The sequence below is a fragment of the Mauremys mutica genome, chromosome 4 (genome assembly GCF_020497125.1).
Source record: "Mauremys mutica isolate MM-2020 ecotype Southern chromosome 4, ASM2049712v1, whole genome shotgun sequence".
NCBI lineage: Eukaryota > Metazoa > Chordata > Testudines > Geoemydidae > Mauremys > Mauremys mutica.
In genome coordinates, this window is record NC_059075.1 from 119,689,374 (window position 1) to 119,709,612 (window position 20,239).

Below are 20,239 nucleotides of genomic sequence, written 5' to 3' on the forward strand. Positions count from 1 at the left end.
TCCCTCAGCAGGTCTGATAATATTTTAAAATATTGTTGTATTTGTCTTTGCTATTTATTAATAAGTGATATTTAAGATATGAAAAATACAGTCAAAACTATTTTATAATTATAATTTGATTTTATAAAATAAAAAACAAACTAAACTTCTTTTACTTATATCTGAAGTTGCGAAGCCATTAATCAAAGAACAGCAAAGAAAATTTTAATACAAAGGCCAAACCAAATACAGAAAAAAAAATGCTCTGATAAAATATGTAATAAAATCAGACATATTTATGCAAATATTCTAAGATCAGTCAAGAGAAAATTTTTACCTCTAACATGGATTTTAGATTTGCACAATAGAGAATAAGATACTTGTAACTTAGATTTTCAGTTTATTAATGTCATTTTCATTTGGATTTAAATTTTATCTTTTTTATTTCATAAAAATTGTTTACAATTATTATTATACTACGTAATTTTGAACAAAATGCATTAGTTCAACAGCATGAGATGTTAGCGCTAACTCCTTTTGATAAGCATAATATTTAGTAAATGAAACAAGCAGCATAGAATTTAAATTTCTGAATGCCAATTACATGACAAAAACATTACCTCATTTATTTCTGAATATTATTTTGTTATGCTGATTAATTTTTGTTACTTCGGAAGCTTAAAACACAGCATTCACATTTACGATAGCAAGAATGCAACCTTGGTTTCAACAATATGACCCCATTCTGCAAGCCTATCCATAGATATAATCGTTAACCAAACATGGAGTCCCAGTGACACCAGCTACAGTATGCATGTGAATAAGAACTACCTGCATGAGCAAGGCTTCCAGGATCAGGATCTTAGACCTCTATCCAGCCAAGGACTTAAGCATGTACTTAACATTAAGCATGGGATTAGTCCCTTTGACTAAGATACTCATGTACTTAAAATTAAGCACATGCTTTAAATTTAGCACTTTGCTGTATTGGGGTCGAAGGTGTGGTCCATACTAACTAAATCGATTTAATTACACCAGGCCAGATCTCTAAACTAGACATGCTGCATCAATTTTGTTACATCAATGTAAGTTTTCTCAATAGAGACGAGGCTCTGGTGTGGGTCAGTGACCATCTGCCTTGCAACACTGAGACTGTTAAACTCTGTCAGGGCTAAATTTATTTTTCTTTCGACTGAGCTTTTCAGAATTTGCTGTCAGTGATTTTGTTTTCCACCTTAACAGAATCCTTTTAATAAAGTCGTATTTTTATCAATTATGTATCTTTCTTTTCTTTGATTAATTGCATAGTGACCTCAGAAGGTTTTGGGGGTTTTAATAATGCCACTTGGCCATGATACGGCCCCTTTTTTAATCCAAGGCTCTCAAATAATTAATTAATTTTACAAGATTTTGGGGGAGAGGGGTTGGGATTACACTGTAAACTTAGAAGGCCAAAATAAGCAGCATTTTCTGAGTACCTTGTGTCCCAGCCAGGTTCCATGGTGACCTTCAACTGGGAGGCGCTCTGCATCCCCTGTCAGGTCAGTCAGGGCATCCTGGAGGGAGAGAATCCAACACAGTTCAGAGAGTGAGAAAAAAGAAAGACAGCAAGAGTGTGAAATGAGCTCTCTGCTTGTACCGAAGGAGATTCCCAAGGACCAAGCATAAGCTGGTGCATTGGTGCATGCTGGTGAGGGTGAGCGCCAGGGGACTCCCATCACAGAGCACACATACCTTTGGAGACAGGGTTCCTCGGATGCTGATGACCACCTTCTTCTTCTCATGGTCCACAGCCACATAGAAAGGAGTTTCATAGACCTGGGGAAAATGCATGACTCTGTTAAAACCTTCAGCCCTACCTAGCTGTGATTTCTCTCACACACACAGATCTCCCCTCTGGACTGCTCAAGGTCAGCAGTAACATAAAGACTTGTAGACACGTGGTGTGGTCAGTCCAGAGGGGGATCTCCAGTGCCAGGGGAATGGCTTAGGGGTCTTCCAGCCATGCTACAGAGCACATAGCGCTCATGGGGAAGTGGCTGGGGAACATGTCCAGAGTACAGCAGGTGCCATAGAGTCTCCTTACCGCATCATGACAAGAGGTGTAGACAATGTCCACTGAAGTCATATTCTCATCTAAGAAGTGGCGACGGATAGCGATGGCGTTGCAGCCACAGCAGTTATCCTCCTCAATAGTGACACTAGGGGCATAGCGGGGCCGCGAGGGGCAGAAACAGCAACATCTGCAGAGAAAAAAAACTACTCTGAGGAAAAAGGAAAGGTGGGGAGAAGTAGGGTTTTGGGAAGAGGGGAGGGCAAGCAGGAGAGGCACTGAGCCAAGAAAGGGAAACAGGGAGATACTATGTGGGTTTGAGAGACTCTGCATGCGAGTCTCTGGCCATTGTTTTTTATGCACTGGTGCCATGAAGCTGGAGCATAGACAAGAAGGCACAGGCATTTTTACCACCTAACTGTGACCTGAGTAGGTTTAGATGCCATGGCAGTAAAAATGCCAGTGCCCACCTATGCTAGAGGTGGAGCTGCACCCATGCCAAAAAATGCTTAGTTTTCCCCAGAGTAGACACACCCTCTTTTTCAGTATCAGGATGTAAAATCATGAAGGGGTGCAATGTTGCTTGTGGACACCAGGAGGAGCAACAGTGCAACTAATGACGGAAGAATCAATATGACTGTGGGATCTTTGAACCTTCCACAGCTTTGAACGCCTGGAGGGATGCTATACCTTTGTTACTGCAATCCCAAATGTCTTGTAATAGACAAAGAGGCCATCCCTCATTCAGGTCTATGTCCGTAAAAAACACAGCAGTTCTGGAGGCTAACCACCAAACCTTACCACCAAAAGGACTTGAAAAATGTCTTTCCCTACACCTCATGCACAGATGCCTGAAAAGTGGACAGACTCTTATTAAAAATGTTCCTAAAAATCAAAACAGCTTCTGGACTGAGACTGTGCCTGAGAAGCATAGCTCTCTACACACACCCCTCCCTCCCTAAAAAAAAAAAAAAAAAAAGTAATGAGAAAGTTCCAAGCAACTGAAAATATAAAATGTTTACAATGAAAGTGCTACCTCACTTTAACTGGAGTGCTGCTACCTGGAGGTGACCATGCTAGTCCTGGCATCAGAAATAAATCCCAGACAGCAAGGAGCACAGATCCTGGCCAAATCTCATTGACGCCAAATGTCAGCTCCTTGCATTTCCGTGCTTCCCAGAGCTGTGAGATGGCAATTCTGACTCAGTGAATATTGTCTTAATCAATTCCCCATGCTGGCTGTATGAAGCACATAGATCTGGCAAGGTCTTTAGCATGTCAGAGAGGGCATACTGAGACACAGTCTGGATTATTTAATAGGGAGGACAGATGAGCAGTGGGGTGTAAGGGACTGAAAAGAAAGAATGGGAAGGGATGGGGAAAGTAACTGAGAAGAAGAGAGGGAATGGAGACAGAGGAGAAAGAAAAGAAAGAAGGAAAGAAGGAGAGGTGAAGAGAAGAGAAATGGAAAGAAAGGAGAGATGGATAAAGAAAAGGAAAAAGAAGGGAAAAATGAAAAATGGGAGAGAGGAGGCAAAATGGGTAGAGAAAATGAAAGTGAAGGCAGATGGAGAGGCAGGCAAGGCCACTCACGAGCAGGATCTGGCCAGGCGACAGAGTCCACAGGTGGGCTTCCTCATCAGGTACATGGGCCAGCCATAGGCAGCCAGGGCAAACAGCATATAATAACAGACCTCTTTGTACCGCAGCATCTCTTGCTGAAAGAGACAAGAGAGATTAAGTGCCCTTCATATTCTCTTTGGTGGCGCTTGCCTCACCTTGCCTCCCTTATCCAGCGCTCTCCCCACCAAGAACTCCCTAATATGTGTTAGATACATGCATACTTGTTTCCTCTTGGTGTCTGCATATTACGTCAGCCCTCCCTATCCCCACCACCAGAGCAGCTACAGACCTCAGAGTATATCATCAGTTGCCTTGTGGAGGGCATATTGGTTATCCTGGGCCAGATCCTCCACTGGAGTAAATCAACCAAGCTACGGCAATTAACACCAGCTGAGGCTCTCACCCATAACTGTTTAATAACGTTTAGAATTAGATCTAAAGATATTCCTGCAGCACATCAGCAAACTATCAGACTTTTGCAAGGGAAGCCATCCCACAGTGGTCTTAGCTCTATTACACTGAGGAGATCCCGGTGCCAGTCCCAGTCCGCACAAAACCCAGAGTGCCCTGCACTGCCCTAACTGAGGAGAGGAGACACTAGATTACTACTTGTCAGTAACAGGATCTCTCTAGCACAGGGGTTCTCAAACTTCATTGCACCGCAACCCCCTTCTGACAATAAAAATTACTACACAACCCCAGGAGCAGGACTGAAGCCTGAGCCTGCTCGAGCCCCACTGCCCTAGGCTGGGGGCCAAAGCCCCAGCCTCACTTCCCTGGACGGAGGGGCCTGTAACCTGAGCCACACTATCCACGGCCGAAGCCGAATCCCTCAGGTTTTGGCTTCAGCCATGGGCGGTGGAACTCGGGCTTCAACTTCAGCACCAGGCCCCAGCAAGTCTAAACCAGTCCTGGCGACCCCATTAAAACAGTGTCACAACCCACTTTGAGGTCCCGACCCAGAGTTTGAGAACCGCTGCTCTAACATATTGTTCCCCCATAGCCACAGATGGTCATGGAGATGCAGAGATGGAATTGTAAAGCCACTCTTCTAGTCCAGGGCCATGTGCCTCAATGCACGTGTGGATCAGTGCTGACCTTGTCTATGAAAGGAGACACATAGGCAATTCTCCACCTGTCTATAATGAGAGGCAGTCTGAAGACAAAGTGGAACCCAGTGGAACAGAATGGAACCACAGGTAGATTAATCACAGAATCACTTGATCAGAAAAGACGTGGATTGTGTCATCTACCTCAGCTCTTTTGCAACAATCCAGGAAGATGGCCAACGTGTGCCCTGTTAAGGGCTGCAATGGCAACATGCCGGGAGACCAAAAGCCAAACAGAATTTGCACAAAATAGGGCAGATTTCAGCTGTTTTCACCTTCATTAAAGAACTGCAACCTGCAGACACTACTGGTTCCTGCATGCAATGTTCCGTCTTGATGTAGGTGGCCTTCTGCTCTGATCGAGACAGAACCCTGATCTATGCTGGCAGCACTTTCGTATGAAAGTCCTGTATTAACACCCTGCCTGTGTCACTGACTCCACATTTGTGGCCTTGGAAAAGTCAATTAATCGCTCTTTCTCCTCCAAGTGGGATAATACCACCTACTTCATAGGGACATGATGAGGATAATGCTTTAGAAAGCTTTAAAAGACCAAGGCAAGAGCTAAGCTTTATTGTTATCATCATCTAATAGGTCTTTTTCATCTTTAATTTCCTTGATTGTGTGAGACAGACAAAGACATAAATGAAAGAGCAAACACCAGCTAAGAGACAAAGAGAAATGAGCTATGAGAAGACAGTCCGTTTGCTGTTTGTTTTATGGATCTGCATAGAGCAGGTGAGTTCATGGGCTGGTGACTTACCGAGTTTTTCAGATCCAAGTACTTGGTGTTCCTGGTCACTGGCATCCCAGACAAAAAGGCCAAGATGTCATTGTTTGCCTGTAAATCACACACACATATGGGTGAGTTCCCTCCATCCACAAAAACACAATGGCTGTGCACAAGGGAAGGCAAGTTCCCATTGTTCTGTGCCAACACAACTCACAAACTATGAGATTTTTTTTCCCTACCATCTGGTCAGCTTTCTGAGCTTATTTTTGTTCCAATTCCCACCCAGTCTGATCTCTAGTCCCCTGATTTTGAATCTCTTTCATCTCTAGCACAACAGCCTTGAAAACTGGGGTCCTGGACCACTTTGCTGCCATGGCACTTTTCTGCAGGGGTATCAATCAGCCAAGTTCAATTTCAGTAACTCCCTGGGTATAGTAACTATCCCTAATATTCCCCCTGTCATTTTGGCTGGATACAGGAGTCTTCTTTACCCAAAAGTATAGGGGCCTAATCTTGATGTACATGGTTAAATAATTATAATGCACCACCTGGGGGTGGGAAACTAAATCTGCATATATCACCTGCCTACAAAAAGAAAGGGTTATGAGGTTTAATTCCTTAATGGAATCATAGAAATGTAGGATTGGAAGAGACCTCAATAGGTCATCTAGTCCAGCCCTTTGCACTGAGGCAGCACTACATATTATCTAAAGTAGGTAATCCCCGACAGGTGTTTGTCTAACCTGTTCTTAAAAATGATAGAGGTCCCTAGGAAATTAGTTCCAGGGCTTAACTATCCTGACAGCTAGTAAGTCTAACCTAATGTCTAACCTAAATCTTCCTTGATGCAATTTAAGCTCGCCCATTACTTTTTGTCCTATCCTCAGTGGTTAAGGAGAACAATTTTATCACCCTCCTTTTTATAACAACCTTTTACATACTTGAAGACTGTTATTATCTCCCCCTCAGTCTTCTCCTCTCCAGATGAAACAAATCCAATTTTTTCAATCTTTCCTTGTAGGCCATGTTTTCTAGACCTTAAATCATTTTTGTTGCTCTCCTCTGGACTTTCTTCAATTAGTCCACACCTTTCCCAAAGTGTGTAGCCCAGAACTGGGCCCAGTACTCCAGTCGAGGCCTTATCAGTGCTGAGTAGAGTGGAAAAATTACTTCTTGTGTCTTGTTTACAATACTCCTGCTAATACGTCCCAGAACAATATTCACTTTTTTTTGCAACATTATTACATTGTTGGCTCACATTTAATTTGTAATCCACTATAAACCCCAGATTCTTTTCTGCAGTACTCCTTCTTAGGCAGTCGTTTTCCATTTTGTATTTGTGCAATTGATTATTCCTTCTGAAGTGCAGTAGTTTGCATTTGTCCTTACTGAATTTCATCCTATTTATTTCAGATCACTTCTCCCGTTTGTCAAGATCATTTTGAATTCTAATCCTATCCTCCAAAGCGCTTGCAATCCCTCCCAGCTCGGTATTGTCCACAAATTTTCTTAGGGTAGGTCTATACTTACCTGCTGGGTCGACGTGTAGAGTTCGACTTCTCAGAGTTCGAACTATCTCCGAATGCGCTCCCGTCGACTCCAGAACTGCACCACCGCGAATGGCGGTGGCGGAGTCGACGGGGGAGCCGAAGACTTCGATCCCGCGGCGTCTGGACGGGTGAGTACTTCGAACGAAGGTAGTTCGAGTTCAGAACTTGCGTACCTTAGTTTGACACCCCCCTTAGTGTAGACCAGGCCTTAGGGCAGGTCTACATTACAGCGTAAGTCAATATAACTTACATCGCTCAGGGGTATGAAAAATTCCCCTACAAGTGACGCAAGTTTCCCACCGACACAGCTTCTTCTCACTGAATTCTCCTATCAGCATAGTGCATTTTCACCAGATGCACTACAGTGGTGCAGCTGCATCTGCACCGATGTAGTGCTGTAGGGTAGATATGCCCTAGGTGTACTCACTATGCAACTGTCCAAATCATTTCTGAAGATAGTGAATAGAACCAGAACCAGGACAGAGCCCTGTATGTAAAGCACTTTGGGAGTCTCAGATCAAGTTGCAGAAGAACTAAGTATTTTATATTTAATTCACAACCCAGTGACTGGTAACAGCCCATCATACAACCGAAACAAAGTGGGCACAGCCACGGGGTTCTCACACACTGAGGCAGGTAAAAGCAACAGGTAAAACAGGGGCCAGGTGGAAATGAGTGAGATACACGCAGTCTCAGAACCCACATTGGGACAGTGCAATCCGGACGCACTCCATGTGCTCACCTCATCCAGCACTGCATTGCGCTTTGCCCTCTGCCGCTGACGCAGGAGAACCAGGCCCGCGATGATGTCAGACGGGACTATGTCGAGGTCTCGGAAAAACTCAGCAAAAAGGTAGGCAATTTCAGAGTACGCATCCTGTGGAATCCAGAGAGAGGGGAGGGTTACGGAAGAGGAGTTTGGAGGAAGGAGCAAGAGGGAAAGAGTGAGTGGGAATCCGTATGGCAGCGATGGCCTCATTCCCAGAGCACTCTTTGGAAAACATTCCCAAGGGGAACTCATGGGAAAAAGTCTCTGGTCTAATTATTATTAATATGTATTATTTATATTACAATACCATCTAAAGGCCTCAGTTGAGATTGGAGCTACACTGTGCTAGATGCTGGATGCATGAATGTTAAGAGACAGTCTCTACAATCAAAATAGACAAGACAGACAAGAGGGGAGAGAAAGGAAGTTTTCTTAGCCCATTTTACAGATGAGGAACTGCGGCACAAAGAGAGTATGCTGGGAATTGAACTTCAGTCCCAGTCCAGCGCCTTAACCTCAAGGCCAGCCTTCCTTTTCAACATTGATTTAATTTGAACAATTCATTTTAGTAAGAAAATCCCTCATATTTCCTCTACTTGTTGACCACATCATTCTCTAGCTCAGAGTCCTATGATCACCTCTAGTATACTGAAGTCGGCCAGTCTCCCAAGCCCCTCTGTCCCAGCCATACTGTTAAGAATGGGGGAGATAACTGTATTATGTTTATAACTATTATCTGATTGCCATCATGTTTGTTACATGGTTTCAATGAGTTAAGTCAATCATGGGTGGTTTTATACATCTGCAGGAAGATAAACAATGGCTATGGATAATCCAAGGGGACAATACAGATGACAAACCCTTTAAGTCTAGCTCAGACTATTTTGAGGCTCATCACCTGCATTGACACAGGGGAAAACTGGAACAAAGGACTTTAGAACTGTTAAAAGCTGAGCCCCTGACAGACAAAGGGGGAGAGCACTGCAAGGAAGAGAAGACTGAGCAGGAGGAGCAGCATGCAGGAGGATCCCTGAGTCGCTGAAGGACGCCGCTCAAGACCCAAGTGACTCTCAGCAGGACTGGGGATCTTGCAAACAGGTGCTATTTTTGGTTAGATTGGTAACTCCCATGTACCTCTATGAGAAAAGGGGGTATGGTTTAGAAGTTCCTTTGCAAAGTCTGGGCATTCTATGCTTTAGCTGTCACATAGTCCCCAAAGAGTTTAACTGTTAACTCAGGAACTCAGGAGGGTGGAGCTCTGTGAAGAGCATGCTTATGCTCCTGGGGAGGCATGGGGGGTCAGCACTGGCCAAGGGCAGTTGGGCCGCAGGGCCTCATATCCCAAGGAGGAGTCTAGACAGGAGAGGCCAGATTAAGAGAGAGTATCTGGATGTTTCTCAGATCCAGCAGGTTTGGTCCAATATAGCACCCTAGTGTCTAACCACAAAGGGGAGCTCAGTTAGGGCTGTAGCACATACCTAGCCATTACTTTGGCTCTTCCTCATCACTTAATCTTTCCTGGAGGTTTGCCAGTCTTTACCCTGAACTGTCGGCCCATACTTTCAAAAGGACCTTCATCCAGCATCTAAATTTACAACTGTGATTTTGTGTGCAATTGGTCTGCATGTGTGAATGTGGTCATTAGACATATAACTCCCTGACTGGAGAATGTGCTTGAAAGCAGAGTCTGGTTTGGAGAACATGGTCTCCCTTCTTCTGTCCAGACCACTGATTAAAAGCTCTACTTTTCCAGAGGTAAATGCTTCCACCTCTGGCAAACTATGAAGGGCAGGCTTTTGGGGTGCAAGATTATTCCCCTCCATCTCTTGCACAGTCTGCACTAGAGATCTCTTTCATCAGTGACTGAACCAATGGGACTTCAAGTACCAATGATGCACAATCTCTACACTAGCTCTATTGTTTTAAATGCAGTTTTCACCTGTACCAATCCTAGCACTGTACTGCAGCATTATAACTGCATTGCCTTCTGGGTACCTATCCCACAGTTCCCTGAACTAGTGGCATGTGGGAAATGCAAAAGGCCTTAAAGGAAAAGAGGGAAAGTTCCCATAAGTCCAAGGGAACTGGTAAGATTTCCCAGACCTTTTGTCGAAATGGAGAGGCCAGCGTAAAAGTTGAGTTCTTATTCCTTGCTCAGTAAGAAAGGTTTGTGCTGGAGCTTTTCAAAAGTAGGTACAAGATCTCTGAGGTGGCTAGAAAGACAGTGTAGGTTGTTTGGACAGGACCTGCAGTGCACAAGACCAGCACTAATAGACTCCTTGTTGCAAAGGTCATTTCCCAATCCCACAATAACCATCTCTGTCCAAGTAGTCCAGGGTGATATCCACTTGGTGACACTCCACTTGTGTGTCTAGACAATGACCACAGTTTTCCACAGACTGAGGGGGACAAGTTTTCCTTGAGGCCTGGGCCAGGCAGCCATGACTACAAAACTTCAGAATGAGGACAAAGACTTTTCTTCCCTCTCTGTGGGGAGCTGCCCCCAATCTTGCAACACTGGATCACAAAGATGGGAGCTCCTATCCCCATGCAGCCGAGACTAGTGTTTGCTAGAGCTGACAGAAGAACAGAACTTCCATCTCACAGAACATTGTGATTATTTTACATTTGTTCTCACACTAAATCAGGCCACTGAAACTTATCACATAAAGAAAAGTACAAAAAAAAAACCTGATTCAGAAATGTCAAAACAAAAAATGTTGACATTCCTCAATCAGAATGTTTCATTTTGGGTTATTTAGATATTAAATTGTGTCTACTTGAGCCACTACAGTGCATCATGGGAGTTGTAGTTTGGGTGCCTCATGCCCCATTCTTCCCTATGGGCTGGGCTCCCTGACTGCACTACATCTCCCATGATGCACCACCGTTTCCTCTCTGGCTGAGCCACTGTGATGTATCTGGGATGTGCAAGCACCCAGACTACAACTCCAGTGAGACACCATGACAGCTCCGGTGGACACAACGTAAAAATGACCCAAATGAAAATGTTTAGATTCAGAGCGATCTGACCAGAAACAAAACATTTGTTTTTTCCAACTGTATCTTCCATCCAGCAACTGACCTGTGGAAACTGGCTATGTTGGATAGTTACTGTCAGTTGGGCACCAATTATGGGCTTGGAAGTTCCCAGGAAATGCTATGGCATTTGCAAGGCATTATATCCAGTATTGCAGGGGCACGTAACCAGGCTGGCCAATTGTGCCAGTCTATAGGGGGATTTCAAAAGTGCCAAGTGCCTGATCCTTTGGTAATTCTCACTAAGCCCATGTGGCTCAGTAACAATATCCCCAGGTTAATTACACTCTGTCTAACAAAGCCTTCCCTTTAATCTCTAATTTACAAATAGGACAAATAAGAGCATCCCAGTGGCCTTCTCCAGACCATCCGCTACTTTACAGTGCTCTGTATCTTCTCGACCCATCTCCTCTCCAGGGTAAAGAACATATACAACCGCACATTTCTTTCAGTACTATTCTCTGCACCTTTCCTGAGTCTTTTTTTCTGAGATGAGGAGATTAAAATTGCAAGCTGTAATTAGTGCAAATGTACCATTGACTTATAGAATGCCCTCAGAGTTTTTCCATATCGTTCTCTATTCCCTTCTAATGCAGCCAAAAATCTTTTCTGATTTTTGGCCACCACTGTGTATTGACGTCTTTGCTGAGCTGTCCTCAATAACTCCTAGATCTTTTCCTGAGAGGTTATAGCTAATTTAGAGCCCATCGGTGTGTGCAAGTAATTGAAATTGTTCATTGCAATGTGTATTAGCTTGCCCTTATCTTTGATGACTTTCATCTGCCATTGGTAACAATTCCCTCATTCTGTCCGATCCTTCAGGAGTTCCTCACAAATGCTCCATAGTTTTGACTAACCTAATTATTACTGTGTCCTCTGCAAAATTTGCCACCTTACTATTCACCTCTCCAGAAGGCCATTAATAAATACAGTGAACACCAGATCTAGTGCATGAATCTGCTCCCACTGAAGTCAATACGAAAGCTTCTGCTGACTTCACTGGGAGCCAGGATTAAGCCATTAGGCCAGATCTGTGGGGAACTATGTACAGCAGTGATTTTCAACCCAGGGTCCGTGGACTCCTGGGAGTCTGCAGACTATGTCTAGGATTTCCAAAGGTGTCCACACCTCCAATTGTAATTTTTTAGGGGTCTGCAAATGAAAAAAGGTTGAAAACCACTGATCTACAGTATTAAACTTTTCACACTGAGAATTGGTCACTGTCTCCTACCTCAGTTTGTAAGCAATGACAAGACTTCACAGGGACACTTAATTTGACACTGAGTCACTGTATTTAGCAATAGTTTTATGCACTCCATCTGCCCATAAGAGACCTCCTGCCAATTCTGGTGGTTTTGCATTTCCTATTTTTAAGATCTCTCTCTCTCTCTTTCTCAATCCCTTGCTGCTGTTTGAAAGGCTCTCACAAACAACAGGGAAAACTGAAGTAAGTGTTAATGAAGAAGAAACAGGGAAGCTGCCTATACACAAAGTTCCATGAAATGCAGAAAGTAAACACAGTAAAAAAGATTTTTTTCTCTAATCTTCATTTACAGGAATCTTAGGTGCTACATGTAACAACAGCAGGTAAAAACACTTCAGGCAGAAGTGTGATCTTAAAGTTGACAGTGTCCCTAGGAACTACTACATTTCCACATACATAACCTTTTGTGAGGGAATTTCTTCAAAGGCTTTTTCAAAAGTCTAAATGAACTATATCAAGTGTTTCCACCTTAACTACTGTTCAATTAACCCCTGCAAAAAATCCCAGCAGCTCAGATAGAAATGATTTTCCCCTGCTCAAGCTGTGCTGGGTTCTCCCTCTCATATTGTACTCATCTAGATGCTACGTTATGTCATGGAACTGAGGGATGGCTCACCCACACCCAGGGTAAGAGACTCTGGGCAACAATTGGACATCACCATAGTGACCCTCAGATGGGACACAGCTGTATTAAATAATACTGTAAGAGGATGCCCCCTTTTATTAATCCTGGTCCCATGACTATAATTTCCAGGATCAGATAGGTAAAATGCTATCCAACTTTAAGAGACCTGGAGACCTGCCTCTCTGGACATGGATATAGCAGTTATATCTAGTCCTTCCTGTGCCATACAGGGATTGGGCTCTGGGTGATCACCTTCCAAATCCATCCTCTAGATTCTCTAAGCATTCGTATTCCTGACGATCAGCCAGTCTACTTTAGAAAACTTGTAACTCAAAGGAGGATAAGGAGACCCACTATACTGCAAGCCTTTGCACCCACCTATTCTGAGAGCCATTCAGTTTGTTGCTCCTACAGGGACATTTCCACTGTTCTCTCCCACTGCACTTAGTGCCCTTAAATCCCAACCAGGTGAGAGTGCCCCCTGCTGAAACCAGTGATACACTTCCATTGTCAGTCTTGGGGATTCTCACAGTGCTATACTCAGAAAAGCCCAGGACAAGGCTGGCTGGGCCTGGAATTTGCCCTCGGATGCAGAGCTATTTGTTACTTACTGACTGGGAGTCCTTTGTCCGTGTGCAGCAAAGAAAAACTTTGAGCCGGCGAGTCCAGCTGCTGGCCTGTCCCTCCTCAAGGCGATGCCTGCATCAGGGAAACAAAGAATGCATATGGACAAAGGAAAAGCAGTAGCATAGCAGAGGGGTAGGAGTGAAGACGAGGGCAACAAGAACACAGAGACAAGCACTAGGACCTGGTGTACAAACACTGCAGACTATGTGCTGTCAAGGATAATATACATACAGAGCCTAATTATCATTTCCACTAAGGCCCCTATACACTGCTCTGGCAGCAGTACAAAGGGGACTTAGTGGATGAGAGTCTGGCCCATGCTGTATACAGACAAACATACACAGGGCAGGAGAGATGGTTTATGAGACAGTATTCCACATATGACTGATTGACAGCTAGTAGAGTGTGTTGGAAGGGAGGTGGAGACATTCGTGAAAGTTCTGACTTGTCTGGCCAGTGCTAAGGCTCAGTGCTCACATACATAATGTCCTTTTCTGATTTCGATGGTTGTAATGAGGACATTAATGTTCCATGGTCTGCTAGAAGCAGGATGTCCAAGGACATCTCATTCTTTGGAGCTTGGAGGGGTACCTAGAGGTAATTGTTTGCAAGTGAGGTGCCTTCCCTAGGATTTACTGCTATTCACAAGGAGAGAACTTTTACCTCTATGGGACAAACTGACTCCTTGCAAATTGGATTTTACAATACGCCACAGTGGAACTCAGGTCAAGCCCAGATGCTACTGGGCTTGGGGAACTACATTTTGTGACCAGTTCCTTCCCTGTTTTTGACTGAGGCACATGCAAAGCAAAGAGGATTAGATCAAGCAAATTGAAATTCATCTCACTTTAAGGCTGGGAATGGTAGTGTCTTTGATTCTCTGCTGAAAGTCTTTTACTACAGGGATCAGCCCTTGGTATCCCCAATTGGACACTCGCTCTGTTGGTGCCAGCACAGATGAATTAAGGTTTAATGTGCTTCAGTGTGATTAGAAACAGGTCACTTCAACCCTGTTCTCCAGGCACAGGATCCTGCTGGGAAAAGCTCATGAGTACAGTGGGTTGCTTTTGGAGAAAGATTTTGGTAAGCAGAGTGCCTCCTACAGAAGCATGGGATCCAGTCAAGCAATTCAACATATAGTGCCTGAAAGGGGATATGTAAAGGTTTAAAAAGTAGCCCATAACTTGCAACTAAGATTCCAAAAGATGAACAAGAATATAGTTTTAAAATGGAGTGAGCACTGTACTGTAACTGAGCTAGAGAGAATCATAAGCTTCCTGAAATGCTAAGGAACCCAGGTGGCAGAATTTTTACTTTCTCTGTCAGTGTCAAGAACTTCACAACTGCTCTAACAGGAGGAGCAGTTCTTTCCATTCTTTCAGGGCTGGACTTTCAAGTGTTTAGTCTTAGCCCAAATGTGAATTTGTCAGGTAAGTCTGAATGTAGTGAGGTAGACGGGCCTCCCTCCTCCGGGGTGAGTGAGGGAGAGTTACACGCCCCCTTGGAGGGCGGAGCCTAAGCCTCCCCACCCCCCTCGCCAGAAGGAGGGGGCGGGGTCGGAAGTATAAAAAGACCAGACCCACAGCCCATTTGGGGGGAAACCTGCAGAGGAGAAGGATGTCCCGCTGGTTCTGGAGCAGCTCAAGGTGGATCCTCTGCCTAGCTCGGTCCATGCCCCAGACATGGACAACGACTGGCCTGGCGTGCCCACTGCCGTTTACCCGGAGGAGCCGGACAACGCCTGGACGCCAGAGGTACCCACCCCAGGAGAGGCAGGAAGTGGCCCAGGGGCAGCTGACATAGGGCTGGCTGCAAAGCCCAGACCCCCAGCGTCAGCATGTTGCAGCTGGATCCCCGCCAACCCAGGGGCAGCTGATTCAGCCCCTGCCAGGGCCCTGGGCTGGGACACAGTGGAGTAGGGAGGGCCCGCGTCCCCCTGCCCTCGTTCCTCTGCAAGGGGTTCTCACTCAGAAGAGAAGTGGCCCCAGCCCCCCTTGAGACTGTTGTCTGCTGGCCGCCTGAGCCCTACCCAGGCTATAGCCAGCCCCTTGAGATTATTGTCTGCTGGCCGCCTGAGCCCTGCAAGCCCAGGCCCCAGCCTACCTGTAAGACTGAAGTGTTTGCTGGCTGCCTGAGCCCCACCCAGGCTATAGCCAGCCCCTTGAGACTGTCAGGGGATGGGCTGCCTGAGCCCAGGCAAGCCCAGTACTCAGGTAAACAGAGACAAGCCTGGAGACAGACTATCGCAGCCCTCCAGGGACCTCCCTCCTCCGGGGTGAGTGAGGGAACGTTACACTGAACATAATCAGTTGAACTATCTTTGATTTCTGTGAGGATTAAAATAGCCATGTAACACAACAGAGAGTCTAATAACAACAGCTGAGTAGCACAAAAAGGAAGCCACCAAAAATGAACTGTCCTAAATGTGACAAATAAATCCAAAGGAAATCTGTCATCTTGACAGGCTCTGTGATGGGTTAAGATGGTGGAAACCCAGCTCAAGTTTAAAATGCATTTACAAAGGTCACATTGACTCTTACATGTCACAGGCACTTGCCATTGAGGACTAAGGGCTTGATCCTGCAAGGCAGAGAGTGTCCTTAACTCCCTTTAACTGACAATGCCCAGCACCTTGCAGGATTAGGGCCAAGACCAGAAGATGATTTAAAAATAAACCTTTTGGGAGGCTAGTGTTATAATAATAAATACATCATAGCATTTTTTTCCATATAACATTATATCCCAGCAGATCTCTAGTTACATACACCAATCACCGCTGAAATTCAGCCATCTCCGGGGTGGAAGGCTGTAGCCATCTCCGGGGTGGAAGCAGGTTCATAGCACACTGCATAACAATATGGGGAGGAGAAATTTGGTCAAGGACACTGGGACAAAGCCAGACCCTGACTGACGGTGCCCTGGGGTCTTTAATATCCACAGAACAGTAAATGTTAAGATCTCAGGCAGAAGGAACCTTTCAGACTGCAGGGTGCTCAGTTTCTCTCTCTCTCTCTCTCTCTCTCTCTCTCTCAGGAAGAGGAAGACCTGAATCAAACCTGCTGGGATTTGGCATGTAGTCTTAGAGCTGGACCCTGATCTTCCCGGGATTGTCCTGATTTCAACAGAGCAAGCTTGAAGCATGAAAGATAGATTAACAGGGTACTGAAGAGCCCTGGAGATCCAGAACTGATGCAAGTGACATGTTGATTGGTAAGGAGGGATCTCCCCATTGAAAAAATCCAAACTCCTTAAAGGGTACATGAGTTTGCTGTATGGCTCTTTAATGGTCCAAGGGTCTTTCCCAAAACGTGAACAGCATCTGAACGATCCCTTTTCAAGCCAAAGTTGGAGCAAATGTTTGGCGCACTGTTTATTTTTGATTTGAAACTCATTACTTGCAGGCTATTTTCAACTGGTCACACCTTTGCACATGCAAAAGGAAATAGCCTCAACTGGCAAAGCCACATTCCTCACCAAGGGCTATATACATGTCCACACTGCAGGTGAAAACAAAGCCAGTTTGTGCTGTCCAGCATTTTAAAAAAATCCAAAGAATGTCTTACTGGGTGAAAAAAAACCCTTTCCTCTATTATGGGTTACTCATAAATGGCACAATGGGTTCTTAATTATAATGTCTAACTAACAATCAACACAAAAGTAATTGCTTCTGGGCACAGACAAAACATACCAGAGGGGAATATTTCGACAAAAGACAAACAATGAGCCAAGAAAGGGGCTTGGAATGAAGATGCTGTTTCAACCTTAACTAGAGCATCAGTGTTGCAGCACTGTAGAAGGGCAAACAGCCATGCAAAAGGATGACCAGTATAGGATATTATGCACTGCAGCACCAGGGCTCACTGGGGACAGCAAAAACCCTGGCTTACATTGGGATCCAATCAGACCTCTCACTTCAGACACAAACACTGATGTACATGTGCTGCACAGCATGAATATACTGGAGCATCTGACCTGTGTTCCTTTGAAATGATGCTCAACAGAGAAATGCACTGATGCCTGCAGCAGAGAGCACCCTGAGGTAGGATGGGGAAGAGTCAAGAGTTGGACAGATCAATATGGGCTTCAGACCTCCTCTTTCTGGAGAACTGTGCCCTGCTTCCTTACCGCAGGTTGTACGTCCTCAGGTTACGTTGTCTCCTCTTTGTGGCTCGCAGTTTGACAAAAGTCCGTCCCGTTGGGTCAAAGACACACAGGACAGTGATGCAGACACTCAGAATGACGACCCAGTTGCAGACGACCATTCCTGCAGAGAGAGAAGAGGGGGAAAGTCGGGGATCTGTCCTGGAGCCACAGCAATGGCTCATCCACCCTAATCTCTTGTATGCATACCAGCTCATTTCTCCATTTCTGCAAAGAGAGCAAAGAAATGGCATTAATCATCTCACTCCTGCAAAGAACTCCTTTGGGAGGGTCTCTGATCACAGCTGGGTTCTCCAGCCTCAGGATTCTTGCTTGGAGGTTACCCACACAGAGGGAGACACCTAAATATCTGTTCAATATCTAGAAGGATTCCAGGGCATGTGTCAGGACACCAATAAGACTAGCTGAAAAGAAATCTGGGTAACTAGTTAAGTCTCTGCAGAACAAATCATAAAGGACAGAATTCTTCAGATTCACCCACCAGACCCAATGCTGGGAACTTGGATTCCTGTCCCTCTGGAGACAGCTCAAACATATGAATACAACGTCTGCTCTGTGCAGTGACATAGCCAGACAGCAAGCACTACATTCACAGTGACAGTACTTCAATCCGTTCCCAGGGGTACCTCCCCATGTATGGAGTAACTCCCTAATCAGGGGCACCCCCTACATGCACAGAAGCACATGAATGCACTAACTGAGCACTACATTCAGGACACCCAAATACATACCCAAGGTGACACTCTTGGCAGTGAGGTCATTGCAGGAGGAGTAGTACTGTGTTAACCAAACGATGCCCACAATAGCATACACAAACTCGATCACCAGGATGGCTGAAACAATAGGAACACAGAGCACAATAGCAGCAAATTTCTAACAGTTAAGCACTGCTTCTCCCCAGAAAGGTGGGCATCCTCCTAGCCCCAGCTCTGTCAATCCCACCTGTGTCACATAGCAGCAGCCTCATGCCAAGGGAGAAATCCCAGTTCCTAATGCTGAATGAACTCTAACCAGTGGCTGGTTCGTGCCCCACTAGGATAGGCACTGCTCTCCAGCAGGAGAGCAGCACAAAATGGATTACCTTGCAGTTTTGGCCACAGTGCTTTAGGAGTTGATCCTCAAGGAATGATTACAGAGATCCACTAGCTCCTCAACAGCCCCTACCCCTGTGTTACACCCTGACTGTACGTACACAGAGCTGCAACACTGGCTTGATTCAGACACACAGTTATACCCCACCTAGCCTTTTCCCGCACCCCTACTCCAATTCACGGAGACTCTCCTACATAATGTACCACCATGTAACCATGCATCTGCCTCCCCATGATACACTGCCTGCGTGATTTGTAAGGGAGAGGTTAATTCCCTTAGGCAAATTTAGGAGGGTTTGTATATGTGATTAATCCCACCTTGTACATTCTGGCAAATCTGGTGTGTATGGAAGGGAATTATTCTATTTTAGGTACTTATACAGCCCCCATTACCACAGTCTCTGAGCACCTCACAATCTTCAGTGTATTTATCCTCACTACACCACTGTGGCACAGGGAAATGCTATTATCCCCATTTTACACGTGGGGAACTGAGGCACAGAGAAGTTAACTGACTTGCCCAAGCTCACACAATAAGTCTGTGGTACAGCAGAGAACTGAAGCCAGGTCTTCCAAGTTCCAAACCAGCATCCTAGTCACTGGACCATCTAGCAGACTCAAAGTGTGCAGGGAAGGGGGGACAAAAGATGTTAAGACCCCAAGCCTGGTAGCCTCAGGACACAGATAATCCCTCCTGCATCTGACAGGTTCAGAAAGGGGCATACAGGGTGAGGTTAATTTCCCATGGGCTCTAGCAAACCCAGGAGGATATGTGTGTAACACGGGGTCTGTTCCCGACTAGCTTTGGCAGACTTGCAAGAACATGTGGAGTGCTTACCTCCCTTGGGCTCTGCCAGATTTGGGGTAGGGATTATACCCCTCAACTCTGCCAGCTCCAGGAGCAGATGATGCTCTGGCAGACTCAAGGTCTGTTCTAGTCACATGCTGCCACTTCTTTAAGGCCAGAACCCTCTGTCTTTCTTGACCACTTTGGGTACTACTTCCTTCACTAGTTGGTACATCTCAGCCATTGGAGTTGTTTCACTCAGCTGAGACACAGGCACCCGCCCAAGACATTGATCTACTGTTTTTTTGATTAACTGCAGACCTGTCAAGCACTCACACTCCTGTCATCTCTAGGGCCCTGTCAACCATGGGCTTGCACCATCTTACTGAGCCTGATTTAAATACAGTTCCAGCAAACACTTTCTCATGCTGTTCAGCCAGCCAGTGGCATGTTTAAAAACTGTGCACTAGGCCTTCTGTACATTAGCTCTTTCCCCCCCCCAAATTCCTACCATTGCTACCATCACATCAGCTCCATCTATGGGAGTGTTAGCATAGACAAGACTTCTGGGGGCTCAGAGCTGGTTGAATGGCATGTGCTTATCCTGCAGCCACAGGGGCCTTGATTACACCAGTGGTAACACCCACACTGCTAATACCAGAGGAACTGATGAAATTGTGGTAGCAACAGTGAGAAATTTTGGGAATTAAACACAGACAGGCCCAAGACTCAGTTTCAATATAGTTCCCTAACATGGCTAAAGTCCAGTGCTGACATGGTATTAAAGGGCTTGATGCCTTCACAGGGAGACGGGAGGGGAGGGAAGAGA

At 45.3% G+C, this 20,239-nt stretch overlaps 1 protein-coding gene across 2 annotated transcripts in view; it reads right to left on the reverse strand.

Moving 5' to 3' along the window:
* Positions 1-20,239, reverse strand: part of DAGLA (diacylglycerol lipase alpha) — a 96,192-nt gene that overhangs the window by 19,849 nt on the left and 56,104 nt on the right. For both annotated transcript variants that reach the window (XM_045016216.1, XM_045016215.1), the window contains 9 exons: positions 18,264-18,365; positions 17,497-17,635; positions 13,356-13,443; positions 7,790-7,924; positions 5,528-5,605; positions 3,626-3,750; positions 2,066-2,222; positions 1,714-1,797; positions 1,458-1,535 (listed from right to left, as the gene is read on the reverse strand). In XM_045016216.1, coding sequence (XP_044872151.1) covers positions 1,458-1,535; positions 1,714-1,797; positions 2,066-2,222; positions 3,626-3,750; positions 5,528-5,605; positions 7,790-7,924; positions 13,356-13,443; positions 17,497-17,635; positions 18,264-18,365 — 986 coding nt within the window. The remainder of the gene's footprint in view (positions 1-1,457; positions 1,536-1,713; positions 1,798-2,065; positions 2,223-3,625; positions 3,751-5,527; positions 5,606-7,789; positions 7,925-13,355; positions 13,444-17,496; positions 17,636-18,263; positions 18,366-20,239) is intronic.